This window comes from Papio anubis, chromosome 8 (genome assembly GCF_008728515.1).
Source record: "Papio anubis isolate 15944 chromosome 8, Panubis1.0, whole genome shotgun sequence".
Taxonomy (NCBI): Eukaryota; Metazoa; Chordata; class Mammalia; order Primates; family Cercopithecidae; genus Papio; species Papio anubis.
Genome location: NC_044983.1, coordinates 115,208,228 through 115,222,090, shown reverse-complemented (window position 1 = coordinate 115,222,090; position 13,863 = coordinate 115,208,228). Strand labels below are relative to the sequence as shown.

The window sequence follows — 13,863 nt, the reverse complement described above, 5'->3', positions numbered from 1 at the left end:
GTGTGACTGGTCCACAGGGTGGAAGGAGATGCAACGGAATATGAGGCTGGAGTAAGTCTGCTTTCCAGAAGGTGTGAGCAACTTTAACTTTTCTTATTATTATCTTGCCATCATAACTATCCCATTAAGCAATAACAGTTCTCTGCCAGACATTTTCAATTATAGCTGATCCCTGCCCCACAGTGTGGTTATGCGGATCCCAAGAGATAAGCTGTAGCTAGAGAAAAGTGTTATAGGTACAGTGGCTCACGGCTTAGTCCCAATGCTTTGAGAGGCCAAGGTAAGAGAATCACTTGAGGACAGGAGTTTGACATGAGCCTGAACAACATAATGAGATCCTGTCTCTACAAAAAGTTAAAAAAAAAAAAAAAATAGCTGGACGTGGTAGCATAAGTCGGTACTCCTAGCTACTTGGGAGGCTGAGGCAGGAGGATCACTTAAGCCCAGAAATTGAAGGTTACAGTGAGCTATGATAATGCCACTGCACTCCAGCCTGGGAGACAGAGCAAGATCCTGTCTTTATAAATAACAATAATAATAATATTGTTAATTTTTTTTAATTCAAAAAAAGGAAAAGTGTTACAGAATCCACTGGCCTTCATCCATGGAGATGACATGCATATTTTGGCCAACATAGAATCATTGTTTGAAAGGAACATCATCGTAACTGAAATACCCAACACCTGCTAGAATTCTACAAAAGGAACTAAGAAATTAAAAGAAAGCAACAAAACAAATGCACACACTCAAGTAAACAAGTGGAGGTACTGATGGATCCCTTCCACTCAAATTCATGTGAGTCAGAAAGATGAGAGAGTTTCTCCATTTCAATATAGAAAGCAAGTGATAGTAGACTGAGTACAAATTAGGACATCAAGTGGTGACCATACCACCTCAAGAAACGGAGACAAGAACTGGGACAGAGTGCATAACACAGGAAGGACACAGTCGAGGGTGGCCATCAGTACTGTACTCATATCTGGAATGGCTATCCTCTGTGAGGTCTTACTATACACCAGAGATCCTGAGCTAAATACTTAAGCCTTTTAATTCCCACAACAGCACTAGGAGGTGAGTTCTATTGCTGCTGTCTTGTCACTAAAGAGGACACTGAGCTTTACAAAGGTAAGGTGACAGGGCTACACTTCAAACTCCGTCTGGCTTTTAACCGTCATGCCAATTAATCTGATCACTCAGACACCCACCCAGACCCTTACCCCCACCCATTATAGAACAGGCTATTTTATGTGACAAATATGTTTTGTTTTTGTTTTAGTTTTGAGATGGTGTCTCACTCTGTCACCCAGGTTGGAGTGCAGTGATGTGATCCCGGCTCACTGCAGCCTCTGCCTCCTAGGTTCAAGCGATTCTCCTACCTCAGCCTACCGAGTAGCTGGGATTACAGGCACTCACCACCATGGCGGGCTAGTTTTTGTATTTTTAGTGGAGACAGGCTTTCACCATGTTGGCCAGGCTGGTCTTGAACCCCTGACCTCAAGTGATCCACCCACCTCGGCCTCCCAAAGTGCTAGGATTACAGGCATAAACCACGGCGCCTGGCCGATAAATATGTGTTTTTCAATTCCCTCAAGTCTTGTAAGGCAGCCAGGGTTACAAAGGAGGTACCATTGCTTCTGCACCCCTTTTTCTAATGGTTGCCCTGGAAAACTAAATGAGGAAGGCAGGATGGTAAAGAGGCCACAGAAGTAGCAGATAAACCCAGAGATGCCCACTTAGAAGATTCAAGACCCATCAACCAAATACTCCTGTACTACACTGTACTTATCTCTTGAAAGAGCTGAAAGCTTATTCCTCATAGACATCCGGCTATCTGAAGTTCTCCCACTACTGGTCTCCTGGTCTGACCAATTCCCCTGCTCTTGATGCTGCTTCTCCAGTCACTTATAAGCCTGAACCTCCAATTTACACAACAACAGTATTTAAAAGAAAAAAGGGGGCCAGGCACGGTGGCTCACACCTGCAATGCTAGCACTTTGGGAGGCTGAAGTGGGTAGATCACCTGAGGTCAGGAATGTGAGAAAAGCCTGGCCAACATGGGGAAACCCTGTCTCTACTACAAATACATAAATTAGCCAGGTGTGGTGGCTCACGCCTGTATTCCCAGCTACTCAGGAGCTGAGGCACGAGAATCACTCGAATCCAGAAGGCAGAGGTTGCAGTGAGCCGAGATCATGCCACTGCACTTCCGCCTGGGCAACAGAGTGAGACTCAGTGCCAAAAAATAAATAAAAATAAGAAAGGAAAAGGGGCATCCACATCATTTGATGGTAAACAAAAATTCTGGAGCTTTGTAGAATTGACTTAAATATAGAAAATAAGATTTAAATAAATTCTTTAATAAGAATCTTATGAAATTGACTTATTTTCTGGCAAAGAGAAAGCAAATGGGTGATAGTTTTCTCATATGGAAAAGAACAGTTATGTAACCAGCCCACATGGAAGAGCCATGCTGAAATCAACATAATGAGACTGGCACAGTTCTGCTTCTCTCTACCAGTCAAGATTACAGTGGGGATTTCATGTGGAACATACTTTTCATACAGCCTCTGTCCCCTCATAAAGGCCTTCACTTCGTTATCCAATGGGAAGGTGCCGTCATCCTTTCTAAAGCGGTAGAAGAGTTTGACATCCTTGAATTCTTTATGCTCATCACACACTGAAACACAATATGCACAGAGAAGCAAATGAGAAAAAAAATCACTCTTATTTAATTACTCAAGTGAAGTATGATGCTAATAAGAATTATTTCACTACCAAATTCTTCATGCATGCAAGTATCTACCATATGAGCTAATACATGTAAAATAGTTACATAGCACTTGGTACAGAGTAAGTCCTCAGTATTTTTAGCTATTATTATCACCATCACCATCACCATAATCATCATCATCATCATTGTCTTTAGTGCCCCAGGAACACAGTGACCCAGCTTTGGAAAAAGAAAGCTTCCCTGAAGAGTTTGCATGTAAGTGGAGACCTGAAGAACAAAGAGAAATTGGGCAAAACGTGAGGGGAAAGGGCATTCCAAGAGAACGACGACATGTGCGAAGGTCGAGGCCAGGATGAGAGATTTCAAGAAGACATGTTGGTGAATCTTTATTGAACCCACTGAGAGTAACAGCAAAATCTTGGAAACCACATAAATGCCCACTGAAAAATATATAGTGGCATAATTATACACATGTATTATACAACAGCAAAAATAACAAATAAGACATATACTATCAACGTGGATGAAGCTCACAGTGTGTTGATCAAGTTGCAAAAGGATAAATATGCACTTCTATAATGAGAGAAAACTTTTAAGACAACATGATGCATTCCTTAAAGATGAATAGAGAAAGAGGTATAAAGCAGTACATAGAAATAACCGAAATGCTAGTTGGGCACAGTGACTCACGCCTGTAATTCCAGCACTTTGGGAGGCTGAGGTGGGCAGATCACCTGAAGTCAGGAGTTCGAGACCAGCCTGACCAACAAGGTAAAACCCAGTCTCTACTGAAAATACAAGAAAAAAAGAAATAACCAAAATGCCTCTTAGAGGAAGAAAATGAAATCAGGGAGAGATACAGTAGAGATAAAATAAAGCAAAATGTTTTCTTTCTTAAGTGGGTATGTTCATGGAAAGATTTAGTCCTTCATTTTCTCTCAAGTCATCTTGACTCACCACCTCACTTACCATGGTGAATAATGCCCCGGTCTGCTAATTTCTGCATGAGTTTAATTGCCGTCTCTCTGTCGGAAGCCTCTTTGTGTTCAATCAGCCAGTCAATCAGTTCTTTTGCGACAAAACAGTTTGGGTAGGTCTTGAGATGATGACGTCTATCTTTAATAACCTTTTCTTCATGCAGCCTGAGCCTGAAAGAAAAATTAGCAATTACTTTGGAAATTTTGATGACAGCACAAATTATTAAACCAATCCCAGAGAGTAATAACATAACAGAAGTTCCAAAGGCATGAGAGTGTTATTGAGTATCTTTAGCTCACTTGGTGATTTCCATACTGTCAGAGCTCAAAGGCTCCAGAAAGTGACTCCAGCCTCTGATCTAGATGACAGAGGTAAATACGAGGGTAAAACAATCACAGCCAACCCAGAACTCTCCTGCCATTCCTGAGAGTGAGAAAAGCTCTCCATCCCCTACTCTTTCTCACTCCCTGCTTTTTCTCTGTCCAGTGGGGTTACTGTTTCAACCAGCAAACAAAAACCTTAGCAATATGCTGAAACAAAGTGCACCCGCTTTATCACAAATTGTTCAGGGCCCACCCTACTTGTAGTCATTCATTCATATAACAAATATTAATGGATGTCTACTGCCTGCCTGTTAGGTAATTCTAGGCACTAAAAACATACATCAGGGTGTGGTGGCTCACATCTGTAATCCCAGCACTTTGGGATGTCGAAGCAGGAGGATCACTTGAGGTCAGGAGTTTGAGACCACCCTGGCCAACATGGTGAAAACCTGTCTCTACTAAAAATACAAAAATTAGCCAGGCATGGTAGCGGGTGCCTGTAATCCCAGCTACTCAAGAGGCTGAGGCAGGAGAATCGCTTGAACCTGGGAAGTGGAGGTTGCAGTGAGCTGAGATCGCACCATTGCACTTCAGCCTAGGCAACAAGAGTGAAACTCCTTCTTAAAATATATACATACACATATATATACATACATATACATATATAAATATGCATCTTGAACTACTACTAGCCAATCTTGCCATCATAAAGGAAGAACCTGCCTAGAAAGAAATACAACACAGAGCAAAGTGGACCAGATAGATAAAGAGATAGAGATAAAAGAGAGAGAGAGATTACAAACAACCCTGTTTGAGCACCTGAATTCAATAGTTCATGAAGTCACCTAACCTGGGTTTAAATTACACGAATCGATACATTCCCTGTGCTTTACTGAATTGATTCAGGTATCTGTTACTAATACCAATATTGTCCCAATACACCCTCCAGGTGAATGCCAGCTTATGGCTCCATGACACGGAATGTTGCCACAGTGGTGCCTTCAGAGATCACATAAATGGCCAGAGCTATGTACTCTGCACCCAGTGGTTCCACAACTTCCTAGGGTCTGTTTCTCATTCTCCTGTCTCCTTCCCTTGTCCTGCTGTGATATGCACCTGTTGTCCTTGTTCCTAAACTCAAGCAGTTCCCCTGATCTGCTATTTCTGTTCTGCCGTGGTCTGCTACATAGTCAGTATTTAGGAGTTAAAATATTTTGAGCAAAAGCCTGATACGAGCATCTATGAAGAAAGAAAATGAGCATTTTGGGCATGGAATTTATGACATCTATTTTGGTCACTCAAAGACTATCTTATATCCTTTATTACTGCTCTTTGGCTGAATGCTAAATAATTAGTAATAAATGTTACTTACTGTACAATGTTCTACCATCTGCCAATATTTATTATCTAAAACTTAAGAGTTAAGTCATACTATAGGATTGGCTAAGGAAAGGACATAGCAATGAATCCACTAGTAACAGAGATGAGGATATCAGTGATATCAGGAAAATACTGAAGGAGAGGTATCCAATAGACCCAGAAAACATTCTCATAAGATGGTGGTGATAGAGTAGGGCTACCAGGTTTGGGAAGGAAAAACCAGACAGGAAACCCAGTTAAATTTGAATTTCAGATAAATAGCAAACCATTGTGTAGTAAAAGCATGACCCAAATATTGCATGGGACCTACTTATACTTTAAAAAAAACAATTCATAGGTCTGGTGCGGTGGCTCACGCTTGTAATCCCAGCACTTTGGGAGGCCAAGGCGAATGGATCACGAGGTCAGGAGATCGAGACCATCCTGGCTAACATGCTGAAACCCTGTCTCTACTAAAACATACAAAAAATTAGCCGGGTGTGGTGGCGGACACCTGTAGTCCCAGCTACTCGGGAGGCTGAGGCAGGAGAATGGTGTGAACCTGGGAACCAGAGCTTGCAGTGAGCCGAGATCGCGCCACTGCACTCCAGCTTGGGCGACAGAGAAAGACTCCGTCACACACAAAAAAACAAAAAAATAATTCATTATACTGTATCTATAATTCAAATTTTAGTGGGCACTCTGCATTTTCTGACAACCTTATGGGGGATATATTTTATTCAACTTGCAGGTTAGTACATTAGGATTAATATTTTATGCTAAAAAAGAAAGGAACCTACATTGATGCCAGAAGACACTTTGAGTCCTTAGGGCTTCCTCTTCTAGGGAAAGCTAGTTATGTAATTTTTTTAGAGCACCTGAATCATCACGTTTAAGTATTTCAGAAGATACTTCAACCCATGTGCTTGGAGTTAGACTAGCTTTCATTTGCCAAGGACCAGGTAGGAAATGGGAACTGTAAAGATTATAAATTGGTAAAGCTGGTGGAGTGAAACCGAAGCACGGAATCTCCTTTTCTTCATATTAAGGAAAATAATTAAAAAACAAAAAAACAAAAAAACAGCAGAAAGAAGTAGCCAGACAAGGAAAAAGAAACCCTAACTCCATAAATGTTTTTAAGTGGCATCCTAAGCAAATTAATGCTGGAACAGAAAACCAGTACCACATGTTCTGTCTTCTAAAAGGGAGCTAAACATTGTGAACACATGAACATCAAGAAGGGAACAACAGGCTGGCCGTTGTGGCTCATGACTGTAATCTCAGCACTTTGGGAGGCCGATGCAGGCGGATCACTTGAGGTCAGGAGCTCGAGACCAGCCTGGCCAACATGGTGAAACCCCATCCCTACTAAAAATACAAAAATTAGCCAGGCATGGTGGTGCACGCCTATAATCCTAGCTACTCAGGAGGCTGAGGCAGGAGAATCTCTTGAAACCAGGAGGCAGAGGTTGCAGTGAGCCAAGATTGTGCTGCTGCACTCCAGCCTGGGTGACAAGAGCAAAACTCTGTGTCAAAAACCCAAAAAGTAAACAGGCAACAAGAGACCCTGGGACTGATATGGCTTAACTGTGTCCCCACCCAAATTTCACCTTGAATTGTAATAATCCCCACATGTCAAGGGCAGGGCCAGGTGGAGAAAATTGAATCATGGGGCAGTTTTCCCCATACTGTTCGCGTGGTAATGAATAAATCTCGAGATCTGATGGGTTTTTTTGTTGTTGTTTATATTATATTTGTTTGTTTGTTTTTGAGACGGAGTCTCACTCTATTACCCAGGCTGGAGTGCAGTGGTGCAATCTCGGCTCACTGCAGGCTCCACCTTCTGTGTTCAAGTAATTCTCCTGTCTCAATCCCCGAGTAGTGGGGATTACAGCTGCGTGCCACCACTCCCAGCTAATTTTTTGTATTTTTTAGTAGAGACGGGGTTTTGCCATGTTGGCCAGTCTGGTCTTGAACCCGTGACCTCAAGTGACCCACCCACCTCGGCCTCCCAAAGTGTTGTGATTACAGGCGTGCGCCACCACACCTAGCCTTGGTGTTTTTATAAATGGGAGTTTCGCTGCACAAGTTGTCTTGTCTACCACCATGTAAGAAGTCCTTTTGATCTTCCTTTGCCTTCTGCCATGATTATGAGACTTCCCCAGCCATGTGGAACTGACAGTCCATTAAACCTCTTTCTTTTATAAATGACCTAGTCTCAGGTATGCCTTTATTAGCAGCATGAGAATGTACTAATACAGGGGCCTACTTTAGTGTGGAGGGTGGGTGGAGGGTGAGGATCCAAAAACTACCTGTTGCCTACTATGCTCATTACCTGGATGGCGAAATAACCTGTACGCCAAACCCCTGCGACATGCAGTTTATTCATGTAACAAACCTGCACGTGAATTCCCTGAAGTGAAAACAAAGGTTGGAAAGAAAAGAATAATAAAATAAAAATAACAAACAAACAAAAGGAATCATGATATAATAAAGTGATTTAGGCCTATATTACAGGTAGGGTGGATTAGCCTTAAAATACTCTCTACTCATTGAAACGACCAAAAAAAGGCTTTGTAATTTTTGAATAAAGGGAAAAGATGAAAACATAAATAAAGTAGCAGTCAAAAAAACAAACAGGAGATTTTGGAGTGGCAAGGTAAGGCGAGTAGACTCTCATCACCCAGAAGCCTTGTTGCTAAGTCAATGAAATCCTCAGAATTTTCATTAATAACCCCAAAGTTTGAAGAAAAAAAAAAAACCATAAATAACTGAGTTTTCTGTTTTCTGATTAGGAGACAGTTGAAATGGCTGATGGGGAAAGATAGGTGCAATGAAGGAAATGAAGAACTAGATCTTTTCTTTAACAGTGAAGCCTCCCAAGCTCAATAATAAATTTGGGGACCATTGCAGTGGCCAAAATATCCCTCCATAGCAGTGGGATCCATCTCTGACTATATGAAATGAACCCTAGGACAGGAAGTTGAACAAAACCTCAGAAGCAAGACTCTCTCCTTTCCATCACCAGGAGCCCTTAAGCTGTAAAACACTGGAACAAATAATTAGCTATCAAATTTAGCTCAGAGGGGAAAATGACATTCTGAGATGACTTAGGAAGGTGCTAAGGAGATGTCACCTGTCTTTATTTCCGAGCACAGATAGAGTATGGACAGATTGAAAGCATGGACAGAACTGTCTGCATTAAGCATAAACATCATGGGAAAAAGCAAACCGCTAGGTGATAATGTGAAGCAAAAATAAATAATACCAAAAAAAAGAAAGAAAGAAAAAAGAAAAGAAAGGAAAAACAGAGGGAAGGGAAAAAGAGCATTCAGCAGATAAGAAGAACTCTGTCTGAAAGAAAACACAATTCAAGAAACAGACAATTTCCTAAAAGTGTTCTAAACTATAAAAAATTTAAAAACAATTTCAAAAGAACATAAAGTCAGGAAAATAAGGACTCAAAGATACAATAATTCTGAAGAGGGAGATACAGATCTTGGAAAATAAATGAATGTCACACAGTTTATCAAGCAAATTATAAACTGTCAGGACAAATGAATCACATAGCTGAAAAATGAAATTCTTCTTGAAAAAATACTTTGATAAAACAAAGAAGAAAAAGCAATTAAAGCAGATAGGCTGGGCATGGTGGCTCACACATATAATCCCAGGACTTTGGGAGGCTGAGGCGGGAGGATCACTTGACCTCAGGAGTTCAAATGAGCCTGGGCAACATGGCAAAACCCCATCTCTACAAAAATACAAAAATTAGCTGGGTGTTATGGCACATACCTGTAATCCCAGCTACTTGGGAGGCTGAAGTGGGAACATCACTTGAGCCTGGGAGGTGGAAGTTGCAGTAAGCCAAGATCATGCCACCGCACTCCAGCCTGGGCACCACAGAGAAACCTCATCTCAAAAATAAATAAATAAACACATACATACATATACAGCAGACAGAAGTTAATAGACATGGAGATTTTTTAAGCCACTAAATTAATTTATAATATTACCTCAACATACATAATAAGTCTAAACAAAACCAACTAAAATAGCCTCTAGCACACAGCTCCAGGGAAGTCCCAAGTGATCTTTAGAACAAAAGAGGTGGCAGGAGTATTTCCCAGCAAGCCAACAAGGTTCAGTTCTTCCTTTTGACAACCAGGCCATGTTCCGGGATGGTGTTTCGGGAAGTGCAGACCCACCAACTCTTCCTGGGTCTGAAGTACTTCCTGGGGAGAAGCACTGCACACTATCCCTGCTGTCCCACCAGGGCCTGCTACATTTCCACTCCACACAGATTTGTTCATTTCCGACTATCACAGATTTCACCCCAAAATGTCAGTTCTGAGGATAATGAGAAAAACGGGATCAGGAATACAAAGACTTGGTTCTCACCCTGGTGCTGCCAGTAACTCTATAACTTCTGAGCATCAGAGTTTTTACTGGTAAAATGAAGATAATTTTACGCATCTATGTGCTAGGGACAGTTTGAACTGCTTTATGGGCATTAATCCTCACAACAACTCCCTGAGGCCGTCAATTCTAAAACCACAAATGATACCTATGTAGAGTTGTAATTATTAATAATAAAAACTAAGCAGCAGCTTTAAAAAAAAAACAAGTTTACATAGGGTGTGCTAAAGTCATCACATGAATCCTTCTAATTAATTCAGTGACAACGACGCTGAGTAATTTGTTTAACATGCTCAGAGTGGCAGAATGCAAAATATTAATTCTTAGATGCGATGTCTGTCAGGAATCCAAGAATAATGAAGGCCAATTTACTTAGAAATTAAAATGTGGAAGAACAAGCTACTGTGTAATTTGGTATATATAGTAGGAGGAGGAATATATTATGAGCCAAGAGATTTAGCTGCTGTAAACTTTCCAATCTAAAAGAATTATTAGGTAGTATTTATCTTTTTTATTTGAGACAGAGTTTCACTCTTGTTGCCCAGGCTGGAGTGCAATGGTGCGATCTTGGCTCACTGCAACCTCCACCTCCTGGATTCAAGCTATTCTCCTGCTTCAGCCTCCCGAGTAGTGGGGATTACAGGCGCCTGCCACCATGCCCAGCTAATTTTTTGTATTTTTAGAAGAGACGGGGTTTCATCATGTTGGCTAGGCTGGTCTCAAACTCCTGACCTCAGGTGATCCGCCCACCTCGGCCTCCCAAAGTGCTGGGAATTACAGGCCTGAGTCACTGCACCCAGCCTATTTATCTTTAAATACTACAGAATAATTAGCCGGGCGTGGTGGTGTGTGCCTGTAGTCCCAGCTACTCGGGAGGCTGAGGCAGGAGAATTGCTTGAACCCAGGAGGCAAGAGGTTGCAGTGAGGCAATAGCGCGCCACTGCACTCCAGCCTGGGTGACAGAGCAAGACCCTGTTTCAAAAAAAAAAAAAAAAACTACAGAATAGAACCTTTCAGTTATTATCCTTCCATGACCCTTCAGCTTAGGGCTAATTCTTAAACATTCCTGATTTCCACGAATTCCCTGCAAGGGTGGAAGGGGAAAAGTACTACACAATATTCCTACCGTCCCAGTGGGGCCTGGTACATTTCCACGTTTAAGAAAACTGAGCATGATGTGCCGGGTGGGGGGTGGGAAATAATTTTGGATCCAGGATATAGCCTAGAACTCAGTATTTTTAGACATGTCACCAGGGGTTAAAATCTGTAAGAAGTGTGCTATTATCTTTTTTTCTTTTGTAGTCAGAAACACAGAATTCTAAAAATGAGCTTTGAAAATTGTATATTCCAGAAAAACTGTCCCAATAAAGAGATAAAAATTTTCACACTGCACACATATAAGTGTTTTGCCTGGCACAGCAAATACTTAATATTTGGTGAACCAATGAATGTATAAAGACACTAATAGAAATGATGTTATTTTCAGCTGGGCATGGTGGCTCACGCCTGTAATCCCAGCACTTTGGGAGGCCGAGGTGGGCGGATCGCCCAAGGTCAGGAGTTGGAGACCAGCCTGAGCAATACGGCAAAACCCCATCTCTACTAAAAATATAAAAATTAGCTGGGTGTGGTGGCACATGCCTTTAGTCCCAGCTACTATGCTGGCTGAGGTGGGAGGATCCCTTGAACCCGGGAGGCAGAGGTTGCAGTGAGCTGAGATTGCACCACTGCACTCCAGCCTGGGTGACAGAGCAAGACGCTGCCTCAAAAAAACAAAACAAAACAAAACAAAAAAAGAATTATTGGAGCAAAGGTAAAAAATAAATAAACAAATAAATAAACTCAGTGCTAAAAGTCATCAAGGAAACTGGACCATCAGGAAGGAGAGGGGAGTGGAGGCAGCAAAGAGAAGGCAAGAAAGCAACAGGAAGCCCCTAAAGCAGCAAATGAGGGATCCAAGAGGAACAAGTTGCAGGAGTTCCTCAGTTCCTTAGAGTTTTCCAGTTCCTCTTCCAAGCCATGTGCACTCCTATAATAACCAAGACACTACCAATCCCGTCAGAGGGCTGAGTGGGCCTTGACTCCCTGAATCCAAAAGAACCTCACCTACCCATGAGCTAAGGAGGCCTGCCACCCTGATCCTAGGCCTCCTCTTCAGCTTCCTTGTCTCTCTCACCTCCCAGTCACATGCATTCCTGCTTTGTACTCTGAATATTCTGAACTCTTCTTCAGCCTCTGAACCCTCCATGCTAATCACCCGCCATGCCTCTGCTTAGAATGCTCCTTCTGCCTGCCTTCAATAATTCAAAACAATTTCACTTCTCTTCAAGGGTCAGCTTTTCAAGGGCACCTCCTCTGTGAACATTTTCCCAGCCTTTCAAAGCCAGAAAACAGCCTTCTCTCTCCTCTATTCTCCCACAATATTGTAGTGCTAACAGTAACGCATTCATCGCACTGTATTACAACTAGATGACATCAGGGATACTAAAGGAGAGTTGCTTATTTGTTGTTGCAATTCTAGTGCATAGCAAATAGTAGGAGATAGCAATCTCATTGATGTGAAAGTTAATTCGTGCATATTATGTATTCAGCATGGTGGGAAGCATAGCTAGAATAGTTTTCTGAGCAGCAGAGTCCCCATCAATCCACATTAAACCATTGGGAAGAGTGACCATCTGTATTTTAGCTGCATTTTCAATCCCACTGGCTATGAAATATAAATTAAGAAAAAAGAAAAAAAAAAAACCTTCCTATTATTCATCTCAGACAGCTGGTTCACAGGCTTTAGATTCAAGGTGATTCTGTAATGTTCTATTCCTGTCCAGCTAACCAGCTGCTGAAATTGCATCAGACCATTTCCTCTTCCAGCCCTAAGAGAACAAACATTACTGGGTGCAGGGTGTTCATAATACCTGCAAAATCACTGTCCATCTGATAAGAAAAGTAGAAATTGTTTTTCAAAAATAGCTTGCAGAGAACTGCAGCAGATTGTGGGACTCAGGGAACAAAGGGGAGATTGAAACCACATATTCTCATTTTAAAACAGCGTCATAAATCTCAGCCAAAGTAAACAGTTTAACAAACACAGCAAGCCAAATAGTGGGGCTGACAGCGTGAGCCTGTGATTTGGGCGACAGTATTGACATAGATGTGCTTTAAACTACAGCTATCCTCCTTTCCAGATGTTCTGCAACAGCTTATATATGTCCTTGGGGATCTGAGAACCCGGGGAAAGTCACTCTTTATCACTCACCCTTGAAAGACTCTGAGTCTAAAAGAAAAAAACAAAAACAGGAAAAATGAAATCTAACACACTACATATCCTTTTAATACTTGAACTTATTTTCTAATTCAGATTTTTAATTATCAAAACAATATATGCTCACAGTCGAAAAGAATTCAAATATGTATAAAAATGAAAATCAAAAGTCTCTTTCCTTGGTTCAGATGAACAGACAATTATTAAAGCTGGGTTAACTGGCCATGAACTGATCATTGCTGAAGCTAGGAGATGGGGACATAGGAGGTCACTATACGTTTCTACCTACTGTGCCATACATATGTTTGAGGCTTTCCTTGACCTCCACTTTCCAAAGGAACCTAATGCAATAGCTGCTTATGTATTCTTACAGAAATCTTCTATGTATGTGCACACATATGGCTATATATGTATATTTTTTACATGAAATGGGATAATAATACACATTTCATGTAGTTTTGGTTCAAAAAAATGCTTGAATTTTCCCAACCTGATCAGAACAAAAGAACAAATACAGAAATAGGCAGGAAAGAGAATAGAACTGGTTCATGTAAATAGAGCACAGGTGATTCTGTAGAGCCAGAAACAATTGGTCTTGGACAACACACACACACACACACACACACACACACACACACTGCAAATAGCTGTAGTAACCACTTTATAAGGTGGTCCATGGCCGGGCACAGTGGCTCAGGCCTGTAATCCCAGCATTTTGGGAGGCTGAGGCGGGCGAATCACCTGAGGTCAGGAGTTCAAGACCAGCCTGACCAACATGGAGAAACCCCGACTCT

The 13,863-nt window shown here is 41.6% G+C and overlaps 1 protein-coding gene across 2 annotated transcripts in view; it reads right to left on the bottom strand.

Annotated features, from left to right (window-relative positions):
• DEPTOR (DEP domain containing MTOR interacting protein) overlaps positions 1-13,863 on the bottom strand; it is a 183,984-nt gene that overhangs the window by 124,541 nt on the left and 45,580 nt on the right. For both annotated transcript variants that reach the window (XM_031669716.1, XM_031669717.1), the window contains exons 2-3: positions 3,701-3,879; positions 2,554-2,677 (exon numbers count right to left, since the gene is read on the bottom strand). In XM_031669716.1, the coding sequence (XP_031525576.1) occupies positions 2,554-2,677; positions 3,701-3,879 (303 nt within the window). The remainder of the gene's footprint in view (positions 1-2,553; positions 2,678-3,700; positions 3,880-13,863) is intronic.